This window comes from Conger conger, chromosome 10, assembly GCF_963514075.1.
Source record: "Conger conger chromosome 10, fConCon1.1, whole genome shotgun sequence".
In the NCBI taxonomy this organism is placed as follows: Eukaryota; Metazoa; Chordata; class Actinopteri; order Anguilliformes; family Congridae; genus Conger; species Conger conger.
The window spans coordinates 49,364,119-49,381,618 of record NC_083769.1 but is presented as its reverse complement, the minus strand read 5'-3'; the positions used below and the strand labels follow the sequence as shown (position 1 = coordinate 49,381,618).

At 48.3% G+C, this 17,500-nt stretch overlaps 2 protein-coding genes across 4 annotated transcripts in view; both read right to left on the bottom strand.

The window, feature by feature from the left end:
• The window catches only part of LOC133139630 (period circadian protein homolog 3-like), a 20,139-nt gene extending 7,999 nt beyond the window's left edge, over nucleotides 1–12,140 (bottom strand). The window contains exons 1-10 of one of the 3 annotated variants that reach the window (XM_061259226.1): nucleotides 11,918–12,140; nucleotides 4,750–5,202; nucleotides 4,068–4,118; nucleotides 3,823–3,983; nucleotides 3,322–3,443; nucleotides 2,759–2,960; nucleotides 2,591–2,642; nucleotides 916–1,061; nucleotides 405–483; nucleotides 143–249 (exon numbers count right to left, since the gene is read on the bottom strand). In XM_061259226.1, the coding sequence (XP_061115210.1) occupies nucleotides 143–249; nucleotides 405–483; nucleotides 916–1,061; nucleotides 2,591–2,642; nucleotides 2,759–2,960; nucleotides 3,322–3,443; nucleotides 3,823–3,983; nucleotides 4,068–4,118; nucleotides 4,750–5,015 (1,186 nt within the window). In that variant the 5' untranslated portion in view covers nucleotides 5,016–5,202; nucleotides 11,918–12,140. The remainder of the gene's footprint in view (nucleotides 1–142; nucleotides 250–404; nucleotides 484–915; nucleotides 1,062–2,590; nucleotides 2,643–2,758; nucleotides 2,961–3,321; nucleotides 3,444–3,822; nucleotides 3,984–4,067; nucleotides 4,119–4,749; nucleotides 5,203–11,917) is intronic. The other 2 variants (XM_061259223.1, XM_061259225.1) reach the window with 2 other exon arrangements.
• Nucleotides 12,141–14,382: 2,242 nt separating this feature from the next.
• The window catches only part of LOC133138900 (vesicle-associated membrane protein 3-like), a 12,373-nt gene continuing 9,255 nt past the window's right edge, over nucleotides 14,383–17,500 (bottom strand). The window contains exons 4-5 of the mRNA XM_061258036.1: nucleotides 15,979–16,030; nucleotides 14,383–15,490 (exon numbers count right to left, since the gene is read on the bottom strand). Of these exons, the coding sequence (XP_061114020.1) occupies nucleotides 15,474–15,490; nucleotides 15,979–16,030 (69 nt within the window). The 3' untranslated portion in view covers nucleotides 14,383–15,473. The remainder of the gene's footprint in view (nucleotides 15,491–15,978; nucleotides 16,031–17,500) is intronic.

Sequence of the window (17,500 nt, the reverse complement as noted above, 5' to 3'; positions counted from 1 at the left end):
GTGTGTGAGTGTGTGTGGGGCTGTGTGTGGGGCTGTGTGTGTGTGTTTGTGTGTGAGAGAGAGTGTGTGAGCGCGTGTGTGCGTGTGTGTGTGTGTGTTTTAGTGTGTGTGTGAGAGTGTGTGTTAGTGTGTGTGTTCATACTTTTATGGTGCAGGGACAGCATGAGTGGCCGATCTTCTGGGTGGAGACAGGCCAGCACTGAGGAGCCAATCAGATCGTGAGGGAGGTATCCGAGCAACGGCACGGCACTGCAGAAACACAGAAAACACACGGAGAGAAATCAGCGGGACGCCTCGGTCACCTTCACACCTTAAAAACCCGCCTGAGGAGAACTCACGCACGGAAACACCGGCCTCAAGCACAGTGTGAACGTGGGTCTGAACACCTGAGACGCGCCACCTACCGGTCGTCCACCTCCATGAAGGCACAGCCGGGGGAGTGCGTGGTGGTGAAAATGCGCTTCTCCAACGGGATTCTGGGAGCTGTAGTGGGACCAGACAGACAAGCTCTTGAGTTTCACACACTGGCACCCAGGGTCGGCCATCTTACAGAAGCGGGCGGCGGTAACGGCAGTAATGGAGGTAACAGCAGTAACGGGAGTATGGTGGGGGTAATGAGGTAAGGGGGTGGGGGTAATGGGGGTAACAGCAGTAACGGCAGTATGGGGGTAATGGGGTAAGGGGGCAAGGGGGTGGGGGTAATGGGGTAACGGCAGTAACGGGAGTATGGGGGTAATGAGGTAAGGGGGTGGGGGTAATGGGGGTAATGGCAGTAAGGGGGTAATGGGGGTAACAGCAGTAATGGCATTAAGGGGGTAATGGGGTAACGGGGCGGCGGGCGGTAGCGGGGCGGCGGTCGGTAGCGGGGTTAAGGGGGTAACGGGGGTAAGGGGGTAACGGGGCGGCGGGCTGTACCTTCGTATCCTGAGTGCACACGCTCAGCCAGCGCCAGGCAGCAGGGCTGGAGGTCCTGCTCCTCCTGGCCCCCGCGGAGCTGCAGGAGGTACGGCGTGATGCGGAACGGGCTGTAGCGCACCTCCCCGTCGCTGTCCTTGCCCCCCCTGCAGGAGAAACGCACGCCCCACCTCCTTCAGTCACGGGTCAGCAGGCACCGCGTCAGCGTTTCCGCGGCAACACTACAGCCATTCAGCGATTAAAAAAAAACAGCCAAGCAAACTCAGCCCAGTTTCAGCGCCATGACAACTCCTGCTGCTATTCACAGAGAAATAGCACAATGGTGCAACTCCCAGCTGTAGCCAGGGGCCTCCCAGGTGGGGTTCACCTGGCCAGAGAACATGGCTCAGGTGTGTTTTACCTGGCCAGAGAACATGGGCGGTCGTGCCATAGTCTGCACCTGTCTGGCTCACCTTTCAGGAACTTGCAATAAAGGCAACGAGGCGATGGCCTGGCACGCCTCGAGCAAAAACCCCCCAAATCCCCCACAGGACTCCACTCGCCCCAATCCCCCACAGGACTCCACTCGCCCCAATCCCCCGCAGGACTCCACTCGCCTGAAGCAGGCCGACATTCGTGTCCTGCAAAACAGTCTGAGTCTTTAGTGACGAGGCGGAGGTGCTGAACCAGCAGACCCCAACCTGCGCGCTCCTCAAAGCGTGTTCTCACCTGTGGCACTCACCTGCGTTTCGCAAACCGCGCACGCCTGCGTGCATTGGACAATCCAAACAGGCAGGCCTAAGGACACCTCCCCCGGGTGGTCTATTTCAATAAGACGGTCACATACAAGACCCAGCTGGTTATGCCACACATCCGATATTCACAAAAACAATGAGCACAACGTTGATTTTAAATGCACGTCATGGTGAAGAAGCCCGTCTCCAAATCAATCAATGCACATGACAGCACAAACGTAGATTCACTGTACAAGGCTACTTACTGGAGAAATCCGGGGTTAAGTCCACTGACCGGGGAGGGGGGCACAGCAGCTGTTCTGCACCCCGGATTTGAACCTGCAATCTCCATTGCGAATTCCTGAAAAGCTACGCCTCCCTGCTGCTCTGACGATCACTCAAGGCACACACGATCAGACTGACGAGCACAGCTGGTTCCACACAGACCGTTGCCATGTCGACTGGTGATAGCGTGTGAAAGCTGTGGGTACTGACATATGCCATTTATTTTAACAGTGAATGGACGGGCGGTGCCACAAGGTCACGCGTGCCAGCGTGACACGAAGCCTCTGCAGCGGAAAGCAGGAGCGACAGCTCTAGAAACAGCGATAGCAAAAGCTCTAGAAGCACACCGCCGTTAATGCGCCTTAACGGAAGCCGAAGAAATGTTAGCATAGCTGGCAAACGACAACACCGGACTGTCACTGATTCACTGTCGTAAATTCATCGTTGCTATTCACTGATTTATGCTACCGAGTTGTAAAATTGTTGTCAATCCTGTTTTTCTTTATTATTATTTTCCCCAGAGCACAAAACGGAATGCTGCAGTTTTACATTCGTTAAAAAAAACCTCTCAGAATCTACGGGGTTTCAGAGGTAACGGTTCCTGCGCTGAAACGCTAAAACATGAGCGGGCGTTTGCTTGCCCCTGTAGGCCTGCACGGGGTTTAGGGGGTACTGACCTGAGGCGACAGAAGAAGGACTTGACCCAGTTGCTCTCGTACAGCTCGGCTTCTGCAACACAGCGGAGACACGGCGCGTTAGAGGGAGGGGCTTCCCAAACAACACCGTCATTTACATTTACATTTTAGTTAGAAGGTTAGAAGGTTAATTCTCCCGAGGGCACTCACTGTGGTGGGGCCCGGTGACCCAGGGGGGCAGGTGGGCCTGGCCGGTGTGGGAGTAGAAGACGTTGACGTCCTGCTGGTAGAGCAGCTCCACGAAGCGCACGGAGGTCAGGAAGCTGCTCTTCAGGCCCAGGATGCTGGAGGCCTGCTCTGACACGTAGAGCACCCGCCCGCTGGTCAGCGAGAACACCACCGCGAACGTGTCCTACAGGGGAGGGAGGGAGGGCGGGGAGAGGGGGTGTCAATCACGCGCTGCACACGCCCACTGAACGCCGCAACCTTCAGGGTTCCGTTCCCATTGTGGCCAAGGTTCCAAAGACGCCATAGCAACGATTTTGGTCAGGTTCCGCTGAACTGCCCTTGATTTGTAGAAAGTAAGCTCTCTCATCTTTGCAAAGGTACAATACGTAAGATGTAAATTGTAAATCCCTTCCTATCATTACAAAAGGCTCACTGACACCGACTCACCCTCGGCCTGTATTTATAGTCCTTCAATTTGGGTTTCAAAATGTCAATTTGTAGGGCTGTATTTGGGGTGAGCTACTGTGTTTTAGGGGGTGCATTACCGTGTTTTTGAGCGTGTGTTCGGAGGCCACCCTCTCCAGCTCCTCCAGGCTGCACACGGTCGGGCTGACCGATCTCTCCTCCTTGAGGTTCCCCAGGAGCAGCTGGTGGTACTCGGTGCTCGCTGCAGGGGGCGCCAGAGAACCACATCAGAGCCCTCGTCCTGAAGCAATCACGCTAACGTGCTAACGTGCTAACGCGGTGCCACAGAAACCTCTCCCATCACATTAAGCTGAAAACAATTGTGCTGTTTGATAACACTAAAAAAAATATATATATCTTTCTTTCAGTTGCGACAAAATCGAGTACACTGGCATTTTTCAAAGTTCAATTGTGGCTTTAAAAAAAATGGGCAAAAATAAACAGCTTCCTCTAGAAAGGTGTCAGTCAGATGTTGATTAGAGGGATGAAGGCTGGGTGAGCCTGTCGGGGTGTAGGGGGGTGTGTTTGGGGGTGTAGGGGGGTGTGTTTGGGGGCGTTTCGGGGGCGTTTCGGGGGCTTACCCTGCACGCGTTTGACGCAGCTCAGCGCGTAGCGAAGCGCGTCGACGGTCCGGGTCTTGCGGTGGCCCTTCCTCTCGGAGGGCATGCTCTTCTTCATCTCCCTCATCGCCCTCATGATCTGCCTGTGCGACTGCGCCCGCTCCTGCCCCGGCTGCTCGCTGCTGATTGGACCAGAACCCCCGTCAGCACACGCCCAGCCGCCCAAACCCAGCCAATCACAGAGTCGCACGGGGGAGGAGACTCACCTTCCGCTGCTCTCTGTGTGGCTACTGACAGCATGAGGGCGGAGCTTTGACCTTTGGGGCAGGGGAGGGGGGGGGCAATAAGTTACAACACTACTCACACCAATTACAGATCACTACCAATCACAAATTAACCTTAGCAATGCCACTAATCAACACAGATCATCACTAATCACTAATTACCGTGTATGCGTGTTTATGTGTGTGTGTGAGGCATGTGTGTACAAGTGTGTATGCGTGTATAGGGGGCAGCCAGAGTGTGTGTGTGTGCGAGTGCGTGCGTGAGTGCGTGTGTGTGTGTGTGTGTGTGTGTGTGTGCGTGTGTGTGTGCTTGTGAGAGAGTGAGTGAGTGCGTGAGTGTGTACCTGGTGCTGCAGGTGAGTGTGTACCTGGTGCTGCAGGTGTGTGTGTGTGTGTGTGTGTGTGTGTGTGTGTGTGTGTGCGTGTGTGTGTGTGCGTGTGTGTGTGCTTGTGAGAGAGTGAGTGAGTGCGTGAGTGTGTACCTGGTGCTGCAGGTGAGTGTGTACCTGGTGCTGCAGGTGAGTGTGTACCTGGTGCTGCAGGTGAGTGTGTACCTGGTGCTGCAGGTGTGTGTGTGTGTGTGTGTGTGTGTGTGTGTGTGTGTGTGTGTGTGAGTGTGAGTGTGAGTGTGTGAGTGAGTGAGTGAGTGTGTGTGCGTGTGTACCTGGTGCTGCAGTCCAGCTCAGTCGCACTCTGAGAGCTGTGATTGGAGGAAGACTCCGCCCCATCGCTCTGCCCCGCCTCCTTGCTCCTGACAACCGCGCTCTCGATCCCGGGGGCAAACATCTCCTCATCCCCCAGGACCCGCTCCGGGCATTCACCGCCTCCTCTTCCTCCTCCTCCTCCTCCTCCTGGCACCGATGAAGAGTCCATCACCTCGTCTCCCTCTTCCTCTTCCTCTCCCTCGTTGAAGCTTCCACCTCTTGGCATTTCTCCCGCCAGCTGGTCGCTAAGTTGAAGTAGTAGTTTCTGAGAGCTAGCTTCAGCGTTCGCGTTCGGGTCGTAAGAGCACAGAGCGCGGATGTAAACCAGGGTTAGCGTTAGCGCTAGGTTACCCCATCGGCGTCACCGGCCGTGTGTTCTGCTGTCTGTCGGTCAATGAGCTTTGGAAGCTCACCTGCAAGAGAGGGGAAACAAAACACAAAAATGAGCTTGTTTTTAAGCATCGTGCGCATAGTTTTCATTTCAAGGCACTGTTGAGATGTGAGTGAGAAGGTAAATAAAAAAATTTGAATAATGTTCTCCCGCCTACCCACAATTCATTTGAATTTAAAGAACTTAAATATTTGGAAAAAGGTCACGCCTCAAGAATCTCTTGTCGAGATAAAAATACCAGGAAGTAAAAGCTGAAATTCGGATCGGTCATCTCATGTACATCCTTTGACCTCAAACTCAATGGTCTTCATTGTTGGTCAAAAACAAAGGAACTGACCTTGCCGTTCCGATACCTTTGGAGGGGACTGTATGTTCTAAGTTGTTTAACAAATCTAGATAAAAATACCAGGAAACAAAAGCTGTCTTCTCATGGAAATCCTTTGACCTCAAACTCAACTGTCTTCAGTGCATAGCAAAACCAAAGGCAATGGACCTTACAGTTCCAATACCTTTGGAGGGGACTGTATATGAAGTCTGGGCAGGGGGCCCCTACAGTACCTTCAGGGACCCCCCAGGGGTCTGCAGACCCCCTGTTAAAAACCCAGAGCCTTCCACTTTGAACATCTGTCTGTTAATCTATTTTACGACAGATGAAGTGCAGATAAAGCCCGTTTGAAAGCGACTTCAGTGTCAGTGTAGAGAAGGCAATAAAAACGCTACTGCTACACCGAGAGCAAACCCCCGCCCACGCAGCCCGGCCCAGGAACACACGAGAGTAGGCACACAGTGAACCTTATTCGAGGACACGGCGTTCTTTTCCGACTGTGTAAACACCGCAAAACCACGCGTGCACTTCCCGGTCAGAGCCGGCGGCCGGCTCCTCCCACCTCGCACTGCGGAGCGTTTCATCACCCGGCGCCGTGAACCGCCGTCGCCGGCGCAAAACGGGACGGAGGAAAGATTTAACACCCGTTCTGCGTTTTATCGATTTATGAACCTTTTAATTGAATCAGGCGAGACCCTCGAGGTTAAAAGACCTCCTTTTGCGAGGGGGGCCTGGCAGGAAGGCTGACAGTGCAGTCAAGTTTATTTGTAGAGCACACATTCAACTGAATGCAATTCACAGCGTTTTACCTAGTAATGAAAAGACTGAATTGACAATATTATATACAGTACTGTGCAAAAGTCTTAGTATAACATTCTGTACAGATAAGATTCTTTCAAAAATAATTCAATGAAAGGTCCTAAATAAACGTACTACACATTTTACATTACATTTGAGTCATTTGGCAGCATAGTTAAAAACTGAATCAAATCAATATTTTTTGTGACCACCCTTCGGCGTTAAAATTGCATCACTTCTCTGAGATATAGAACTGCAGGACAGCGTTGGCTAAGACAATCGGCAGGGAGGCTGTTCCAAGCATGTTGGAGAACCTGCCACAGCTCTTCTGCAGACTTTGGTTGGCTCCTTGCTTCTGATCAGCCTTGATTTAAGTATTGCTCATATATGTATTCATTGACGTATCCATTTATTTACCTACTTGTGTAATCATTTATTTGGCATCCCTGCCATCCATTTATAGCATAGTTGTATTGCTTTTTATTGTTTTATTACTGTTCTTGCTTTAATGAATTTACTGTTTGTTTTCACTTTTATTGATTATAACTGCTGAGGCCTGCTCCTTTTCGCTACCCTGGAAAAATTAGTATGTGTGAGTGTGCGTGTGTGTTTACCGGTTTACCGGTACATGTGTACCCGTTTACCGGTGAGCATCAACACTGTGCTGAATATTTAGGACACACAGGCCACCTTAATGCGTCAGGAGGGACGGGGCACTGCTCTTTTCTCATCACTTCCTGCAGCCTGCAGGCTATTCCTGGCCCTGACCTTTCCAGGTGCGAACGGCGGGCAGATGTTTTTTCCCCCTGACTGTCACCCGCTCAGTGTTCAGCTACTCCAGCCGTAGACAAAGGACAAAGGGTCTACGTCAAACATTTTTCCGGTTTTCAGACCAACCAGCTGATTGGGTAACCGGTGGCAGCAGAAACCTGCACACAGACACCCCGGTCCTCCAGGACTGGAGCAGCCCTTCCCTGCTCCCCATAGACCACAGGAATCATGAAGAAGAATGAGAACAGGGGCGTCGCGCCAACGACGGACCCGGTTTTAAGAACTCCGTCAAAGGTTAAAGAACTCTGTCACGGACGCACAGACTCAGTAGTCTCCAACCCCGGCCCTGGAGAGCTACTGGGTCTGCCAGTTTTTGTTTTCACCTTCAATTCAGCACCCTGTTGAGACCCAGGTGACCAGGTGAGGTGTTTTAACTGTAATCAACTGCTCCAGTTGATGAATTATGCACAGAGTAACAACGAAAACCAGCAGACCCTGTAGCTCTCCAGGACCAGGGTTGGAAACCACAGCTCTAACTGTTAACCGCAACGATCTCATCATAACTAACCCAGATGTTATCTCTACCCCCGCCTGCTCACATTATTGCTGTAACACACAGCTATAACACCCCGCCCCTCAAGAGGTTTGCCTCTTTTCCTGAAGTGACCAGTCTGGCTAAATAAAGGCGAATTCAAAATAAAAACAAAGACTGCTTCTCATTGGGAGATTGTGACAATTCAATTTAATCTGACCCCATGTTAAATAGAACAGAGACCCCCCCCCCCCTAGTCTATTTCCTAGCATAGAGAAGTTACCCCTCAGACCCTCTTAAGAGAAAATGACCCACATATTGAGATCTAGGTTTTTGGGACTGGGATCGTCTGTGTTTGACCGCAGCACATTCACTGGAAACTGGAGTACTGCGCTCCTGGTTTTGTGGCTTCAGGCCAGCTGGGACGCTGCTGCCGTACTGACACTGAGGAGCCGGTGACTTCGCTGAGCTTCAGCGCACGTAACCTACATCCGGCAGTGCTGGCGACAAAATATAAACAACTCCGCACAAAAACTGCCCCTCGGAGTCCAGAGCCGATCACAGCGTTTCATCAGCTGCGTGGGTGCAGTGGAAGCCAAGTGAATATCACCGGAATACGATTATGACAGTAAAGAAGGTGACAGTTAGACCGTTTATTCTGGTGAAAATGGGCACCGTTTGCAGCACAAGTGAGCGCCCCGCCCTGGGATGGAATCGGGCCGGCACCGGTCCCGACCCTGACCTGCACCGGTCCCGACCCTGACCTGCACCGGTCCCGACCCTGACCCCCGTCTGGAGGCCGCAGGTCTGCGGGAGGCGCAGTTAAACAGTAGGAAACAGAAATACTGGACGCGAGCCAGAAGAACTGAGAACGGTTATGTAAGAGTACACACGGAAGCCACACGTTAAAAAAAAACATGAAACATGAAATGTTAGTTTGCTGAATCACCTGGCCCGGCCCCTCAGGCAGAGGGAACGAGAGAGAGGGGGAGAGAGAAAGAGGGAGAGAGGGAGAGAGAGAGAGGGGAGAGAGAGAGAGGGAGAGAGAGAGAGGGGAGAGAGAGAGAGAAAGAAGGAGAGAGAGAGAGGGGAGAGAGAGAGAGGGAGAGGGGAAGAGAGAGAGAGGGAGAGGGAGAGGGGGAGAGAGAGAGAGAGAGAGGAGAGAGTGAGAGAAAGGAGAGAGTGAGAGTGAGAAAGAAGGAGAGAGAGGGAGAGGGAGAGGGAGAGGGAGAGGGAGAGGGAGAGGGAGAGGGAGAGGGAGAGAGAGTTAGTTCAGATAAGGACATGAAAAACTCCCTCACACACACTTATCACAGATGGTTTTTGGCCGGACTCAGAGGGACGGGGACCCACCCCCACATCATCAAAAGTACATTTTGGCCTTTTCCCTCAATCCTGGGACAGGCTCCAGGGAACGCTGTTCCTTTCCAAACTCTCTCGCGGCCAAGAAAGCGTTCCTACGCTGCGGAGACCCGGTCCGGACCCAGCGGCGAGGTGGGGGGATGAGACCCAACACAAGGCCGTCTCTGTTCCTCCTCACACACACCAGGCCCCTCTTCTGCGTGTACATTCCTTTTCATATTTGGCATGAAAAGGAACTCTAATTCTTAACAACCCACAGGGCTGTACTGTTCCCATTCAATGGATTTTCTACGGCAGGGTATTTTAAAGAGCAGTCCAGATCAAGTGCCTGGCTCAGGGATGCCGCGCCCTTCAAAGTAACCTTGAAATAGCACATTCCCCAACAATCAGGCCACACCGCCTGGCACACGCACTCGGATTTAAAAGGGCAACGCACTCGGATTTAAAAGGGCAATGCCCCCTTTAGCTCACAGACCAATACCAGAACATGAGAAAAACCACATCAAAAGGTAGGAATTTCACACGACATTAATAGCATTTGGCAGACGCTCTTATCCAGAGCGACGGACAGTTGATTAGACTAAGCAGGAGACAATCCTCCCACTGGAGCAATGCAGGGTTAAGGGCCTTGCTCGAGGGCCCGACGGCTGTGCGGCTACACCGGGATTAGAACCACCGACCTCGCGGGTCCTGGTCACCTGGTTACCTTAACCACCACGCTACAGGCTGCCCCTTGCTTTTGAGGATACGTTTAAACCGTTCCCATTTTCCAACACCATTTTGACAAGGTCACCCAACGACGCGGATGCTCAAATCTGGCTGTCCAGACCAGCAGGACTGCAGGCTTCACCCTTTACCTCTAATCAGGACCGAACGCCAACAGCAGCCAGTTTTCTCAGACACAGTCCTAGACTGAATTCTATTTTCATTGGAGATTCTCCATACAAAACTCAAAAGATTTAGTCCAGGACTAAAGCTTAATCTTTGTCTGTAAAGCCTTGCCCAGGTGAGGTGAATGTCTGGCCCACCAGTGGCACTAATTGATGAATTAACTACCAGGTTGACGCAGGACAGGACCTTTCCAAAAACGGTTGTGTCAGCCACCACTGCTTATTCTTGCTGACGTCCGCTGGCTAAACCGTTCATTTTAAGATTAAGATTACCCATGACGCATCACATCGTAAAGACATGACTCGTGGATCTACCTGATGCGATCAATCACACAATGGATGGTTTTAGCCGAATAATTTAGAAAATATTTTTATTGATCCGCAATTGAGAGCTGGGTTTTATTTTTCATAGAAAAAATACAATAAAAACAGGTGAAAACTCTTGAAAAAAAAAAGCTCATTTCCGGGTCAAATCTTTTTAATGTTAAACATTGTCCTTTCCTTTAACCATTCACTTTGTGAATGGAATTGATGTTTCTCATTCACACACGCCAACTTCACAGGAAATTCCTACAACAGCAATTACTGAAAAGTATCGGTATCCATGATACTGCCCTAGCATTACTTGGCATCGTATCGAACCCAAAATGAGCAGTATTGCCCCCACCCAATGGGCGCAGATCTCCACTCAAATACACATGGACCAATCGCACGATTCCCACGCTTAAAGCTGCATACACTCATTCACAACAGCAATGAGAACCAATATCATAATAGATAATAGATTCCAAAAACAAAAATGTCAAAAGGTGGAGAAACAGTCGTATCATTTTAACAATTGTAATTTTCAAAAACCCGGGAAATTCCCGGGGAAAATCGGTTAAAACCCAAAACAATGATGAGCCTTGACTATAAACTATTTCCAAAACACCGACTTCAGTGAATGAGCATGCGCAATACGCCCCGCAGCCTAATTTGAGCCAATTAATCATTTCTAAAATGTTGTCTTATTACACGGACGCAGACACGAGGTCAGCCATAGCAACGACAAAGGTGTCAACGTATAAGGTAGTGACAACATATTGACATCGCAAAACACAAAACTGACACAACACATTGACACAGCCAGATGCATCTTCGACAACAAAGTCGGAACTCAGTTGTCACTGCAAGAGTACACTCATAAATGTGGGATGTTTATCTAGCTAACCGCCCTGAAGCATAATCTCATTTCGAGTACATCGCTGGCGCGTCAGCTGCAGCGAATGTTGCGCAATACTGTTCAGAAAGAACATCGTGTACCCTGAGCTAACCGCAACTTCCCCGAAATAGCCCTGTGCTCCAACACTTCCTGATACACGTTAAAGTCCCGAGGTAGGTGATGTTAAAGTGATTTTCTGCAAACTAGTCGTAAATACACATAATTACTCTACATCTCGAGTATATTTATTGGAATAAATTATAAACGTACATTCCATTCTGTCATCGAGTTATATGTAATTTGTACGTAACATATGAAGTAACTATTAACTAGCTAGAAATAAACTAATACGAATCGATTAACATATTTATCACATAAATTAGCTTATAATATTAGTATAAGTTAAGCGGTTACTTTCGTCACAAAAAAACTACTTTTAACTACTGGATAATTCATCCCAATGGAGTTCAGTCACAGAGCATGGCTATTGGGAATGTCAGTTGCTGAATGTTAAACAAGGTTACGGATCAAAACATCACTTTCATCAACCAGCGTTAAATGGCAGAAGCAGGGGGTTTGATGCCATTGACTTACAGCATCGAGATGAAATATAAGCAATACACGTTTGCGCCCACGCTACTAAAAGACAGCCACCTGGCTTTCTGACTGGCAACGTTTGCCAAGATCGCGGAATCAGTGCAGTGATTGCCATGAAAGCAGCCCATGAAATTACGTGAATCATTTCGATATTAAACCAGCGCATACCCACCGAAGATCTGATCAACATTGGAAAGCCCTGCAGTCTGATTTTGCATTTCTAGTTTCAGCTACCGAGCAAACATGAATGACAATACGTACCTCTCTCTCGACGATTCAACGTCCGCGATTGTGCAGTATATCCACAATCCAACGATGTTTTCGCGTAGAAGCGGCTTTGAACTGTTCATACGGTACAATATTCGTGTATTTAAAACGCTGGTCCAGTTTCTGTTGGCTAGCTATCCGAGTAACCTCACCTCAGACACGTTAACCTCTTTCCCCAAGCAAAGCGCTTTACTCTACATTGTAGAGTCTACAATGTGCAACGTGAGTGCAGGCATTCTAAACCACACCCACAACGCAGCGATTGGCTGGCGGTTACTGCCGGATTGCCAATGAGTGGCCAAGGGGCGTGGTCACCTCCATTCCTCACGCCGTCTCACGTGTATCGCAACGTTACAGAAACTGTACACAAGACAGGGCGCGCATGCGCACTGCTGAAGAGGTCTGCTCGTACGATTGAGAAAACGTGTCTGCACCATAGCCTGTATCTGGTGAGAACAGTGAGAACGGCGGTATATCATTCAGCCCAATTTCAAAATAATGCTAATCAAATGATACATTTATTTAAAAAATATACAATAAATGTATTGGTATCGAAATGTATTGGAGACTAATATCCACCCAGTGAGCATTTTATTAGGTAGACCTGTACACCAGCTTGTTCATATAAAAATTGAATCAGCAAATCATGTGGCAGCCACTAAATGCATAAAAGCATGCAGACCTGGCCAAGAGGTTCAGCTGTTTTTCAGACCAAATGTCAGAATGGGGAAGAAATGTGATATAAGTGACCTTGACCGTGGAATGATTGTTGGTGCCAGACAGAGTGGTTTGAGAATCTCAGAAACTGCTGATCTCCTGGGAGTTTCATGCACAGCAGTCTCTTTTTGCAGAGAATAGTGTGAAAAACAAAAAAACATCCAGTGAGCAGCAGTTCTGTGGGGACCAACGCATTGTTAATGAGAGAGGTCAGAGGAGAAGGGCCAGACTGGTCGAAGCTGACAGTAACGCAAATAACCAGACATTACAACAGTGGTATGCAGAGGAACACACAACACATCCAGCCTCTAAGTGGATGGGCTACAGCAACAGTGGGTGTAATCTCTAAATATTAAGTCTAATAAATTCCTAATAAAGTGCTCACGGAGTATAGGTTCAAGATAGTACAGGAGACGATATGTAGCCGGCCAAATTTAGTAGATAATTGAATTGCTTACAAGAAAGGATGTGGATGAGTCAAAAACTCCACAAGGTTGTTATGGTGGTTTAGGTGCGAGGGCCAGGCAAACCATCCATCCATCCATCCATTATCCTAACCCGCTTATCCTGATCAGGGTCGCAGGGGGGCTGGAGCCTATCCCAGCATACATTGGGCGAAAGGCAGGAATACACCCTGGACAGGTCGCCAGTCCATTGCAGGGCACACACACCATTCACTCACACACTCATACCTACGGGCAATTTAGACTCTCCAATCAGCCTAACCTACATGTCTTTGGACTGTGGGAGGAAACCGGAGTACCCGGAGGAAACCCACGCAGACACGGGGAGAACATGCACAGAGAGGCCCCGGCCGACGGGGGTTCGTACGCAGGACGTCCTTGCTGTGAGGCGGCAGTGCTACCCACTGCACCATCCGTGCCGCCCAGGCAAACCAACGTACCGAAATAAAAAGCAAAATATTCCAGATATGAAACCATCAACAGTCCTCCCGACATTACTCTTCAAGACTGAGAACTCCCTGGTTCCATCTCTTCAGACATCTCTAGATATCCAGCACCCTCTTCATCCTCTTCATCATGGCAAGAATGAGTCAACAAGGAAGTGGGCAGGCCTAACTTGATGTTCTCAATGACTCAACCGAAAACAATTACTTAAGAATTAGACTGAAGGTAGCATCAGATGAAGGCCTGCCAGTGTGATTCTGCTAAAACGCAGATGTAACATTCGTCATAATAGCCTACATGTAGTGGATAAACTAGATCCAACATTGTGTTTTCTTGGAGCAGCAGAACCTTGGTTCTGCAAATGCTCATATTGACACATTTTATTTTCTAAGGCATGACTCAGAGACAGCGATAGGACGCCAGCAATGGCAGACTCCTGAATAATTGAAAACTGCAGTTGTTGCACAAAGTATCCAGAATGCAAGATGTTTTTTTTTTTTGTTTTGTTCCTGACTTCTGCGACATAAGTGCAAAAATTAAGTGCTCCAGCATTGTTGGATATATACAAAAAGCGCTTCACTACTTAAAATGCACTCCTTCTTTGAAGACGTGGTTGTAACCGAAGCGCTGTAAATGTTTATAAACAATGTTACCTGATAAGGAACCTCATTGGGCCAATCAGTCATAGAGCGACTCAGATAGTCACAGAGCGGTTACAGTTCTGGCTCCATGGATAGAGTTTCAATATGACAGCATGTCTCAACATGACAGCATCACAATATTTATCTTTTTCACAGCGCTGTGGCAATGAACATATCATTTAACAAACGCAGATTGACTGTGAACAGTTCTTTTAATTTTATAGAGCAAAAAACAGAACAGGAATGAAAATAAAAGGCAGTTGCTAATGAAAGCAATACACTCGGTGTTCACAAACACATACAACTAAAGAGGATTGTGCAAAAAAAATAAATGAAGGAGAGGAAAAAAACCCCACAAAATAAACCCATACATTTTGGTTGACCTTTTCACATCAAATGACACTGGGCTCTGGTAACAGCCAGTGTTTCACACTAAAAGCAGAAAAAAACAACGGACACGTGGATACAATTAAATAAACATAAAATTCTGTATAATACTGTGACAACAGCACTGGTGTGTACAGTATTTCGCCGATAAGTCTTTGCATTGCGCCTTAATCTGGACGCCCATCTAGAGCGTCACGTCTGCAACGGGACAGGAACTCAAATTCTCATTTCAGAGGTGTGGAATCGTTCCCCAGAACTGGAATGTGGAATCGTTCCTTCCTGTGACATCATTACCCTGAAGGGGACTTCCACCACAGATAGACTCACTGCTTGAGTATTGTTATGCTGGCGCCCCTGGTGGTGGTTAAGGGTTTTGCAAGCGTATTTAACCATTGGGAGTACATTTAAATATGAACAAGCGTAACGCATGTTCAAGGTCACGTGGCCTGGCGTTCAGAAATGATCCTGCACAATCCAAATGGGAAAACTGTTTCACACACATTTGAGGTTCTACTTGAAAGCCTTCCTTGTGAAAAGGAGGCCACAATTAGTGTAATTAGTGTATCACAATTAAATATGTCATCTCCTAAAATATTAATATTTGCTTTTAAATGTGGATAAAATGTGTTTTTTTTTTAAATATAAACACCACATGTAATACAGTACATGTACATTGGCAATTAAATATAAAATATTTATCGGACTGTAATTCTGTCATGTTTGCCTGTTTATGTTTACGATGTCAGCAGCACATATTCTAGATGGGCAGGTTGGGGAGGAAAAGAGAAGAGTGAACACATCACTCCAGCTATTGAAAAGACAATGAAATGAAAATGGCGGGGTGTCGTTTGGCACGGTGTCTGATGCTCCTCCAGCAGGTCTCCTCTGTCCTCTGCTTTATGACTGACTCCAGACTGAACAGACAAAAAACACAAGGCAAAAGGTTTAGAGCCATGCTGCTGTACCCTGTAGCTTTTCACTCCAACCCTAACAAAGCACACCTCATTCAACAGCTAGAGCAGGGCTGTCCAACCATGTTCCTGGAGATCTACCCTCCTGTAGGTGTCTACTCCAACCCTAACAAAGCACACCTCATTCAACAGCTACAGCAGGGCTGCCCAACCCGGTTCCTGGAGATCTACCATCCTGTAGGTCTTCACTCCAACCCTAACAAAGCACACCTCATTCAACAGCTAGAGCAGGGCTGTCCAACCATGTTCCTGGAGATCTACCCTCCTGTAGGTGTCTACTCCAACCCTAACAAAGCACACCTCATTCAACAGCGAGAGCAGGGCTGCCCAACCCTGTTCCTGGAGATCTACCATCCTGCAGGTTTTCACTTTCGTTCTACACTGTGCGTTCTACACTGCACATTCCACCCTGCACCCAGACGGACACTTACTGATGATGACGATGATGATGATGACAATAACGGCGATCAGAATGGCCCACATCTGCAGACGACAGGACACATTACCAGGGTTACAGTCACAGCACCACAGATAATCTGGCGACGGACTGTCAGATCCACATTTACAGGACACACATGAATATGCACAAACACAGCCAGGACCTGATGTCATACGAGGGCAGCCAGGGACACTGGAAATTACGCAGGGAAGAAAAACAGTGGATGAGGGTTCATGTGAACTCAGCAAATAAATACACCGTTACAGTTTCAGAAGGTCACACGGGTCATTTCTGACCAGAGAACAAGTAATATTAGATTTGGCCGCAGTCCTGTAAAAAGTGGACTACACCAGAGCTTGCAGTCTCGTGAAGCGCAACCATCTTGCAGTCGTGGCTTTTGGTTCATAGCCAGTTGTGATGGTGCGGTTAATGACTGACAGCAGACTGCACACCCGTGCCAAACTGACGCCTTTGGCTCTGAAATGTGCAGGCAGAGATGTGCTGACCGTGGCTGGCTGCACCGTGTGGAACGTCTCCTAGCCTTACTGTGCACAATCTTTTACTTTTATTGCGTATCATTTCACCTTTGGCATATCTTGGGACAAATATGTTTTTTTTTATTTTTTATTTCTGCTTGTGCATTTAACAGCATGTATGCAACAAACATACGATCACAAAAATGCTTCTATCAATACTGCTAATACCACAACTAAAGTACAAATAAATCACATAACTTGATAGCATTTTATAAAAAAGGCAGTCTTCATCGACAGCATGCAGATACACGTGCACCCACATGTACACACACACACACACACACACACGTGTACACACATGCGTGCACACATGTACATATGTCCTCTCTCTGAGACCCACAAACACGCCCACACGCAGCTTGATAAGGAACACACAATGCTATGCAGGAACATTCCTTTAAACAGAAACAGATCAGGTTACAATGACAGTGGATCTGAACAATACGCCCACCATGAGGAGGAGGGAGGAAGGAGTGAACACTCGGTACTTTAGTAAGGAGAACAGAACGGTCTGGCCACTGGAAGTGAAATCTGAGCCTCTGCAGATGTACAGATTCCACTGGTCCAGGCTCCGCAGCTATGTGTGGTTATGTAAGTGTGGCTGCACGACCCACCGACACACCAGTGACAGTGCGAATTACTGTACACTGCCATCATACTAATCGCCAAACTAACCACACTAATTCTAAAAAGATTGTATCAATTATAAAAAAAGGCGACCTCAATTAGCATACGGCACATGGAGTCCTACACCAATACATTATTTTCAAAGGGTTGAAAAAATATGATTGAATAATAAATAAATATTTATGAATGTGTGTGGTGCCTGAGTGTTGATAAACTATGACAACCCAGCATTCTCCCACACACACACACACACCACACACTATAAACACACACCATACACTACACATACCATACACTATACACACACACACTACACTATACATACACACCCACACACTACACTATGCACAC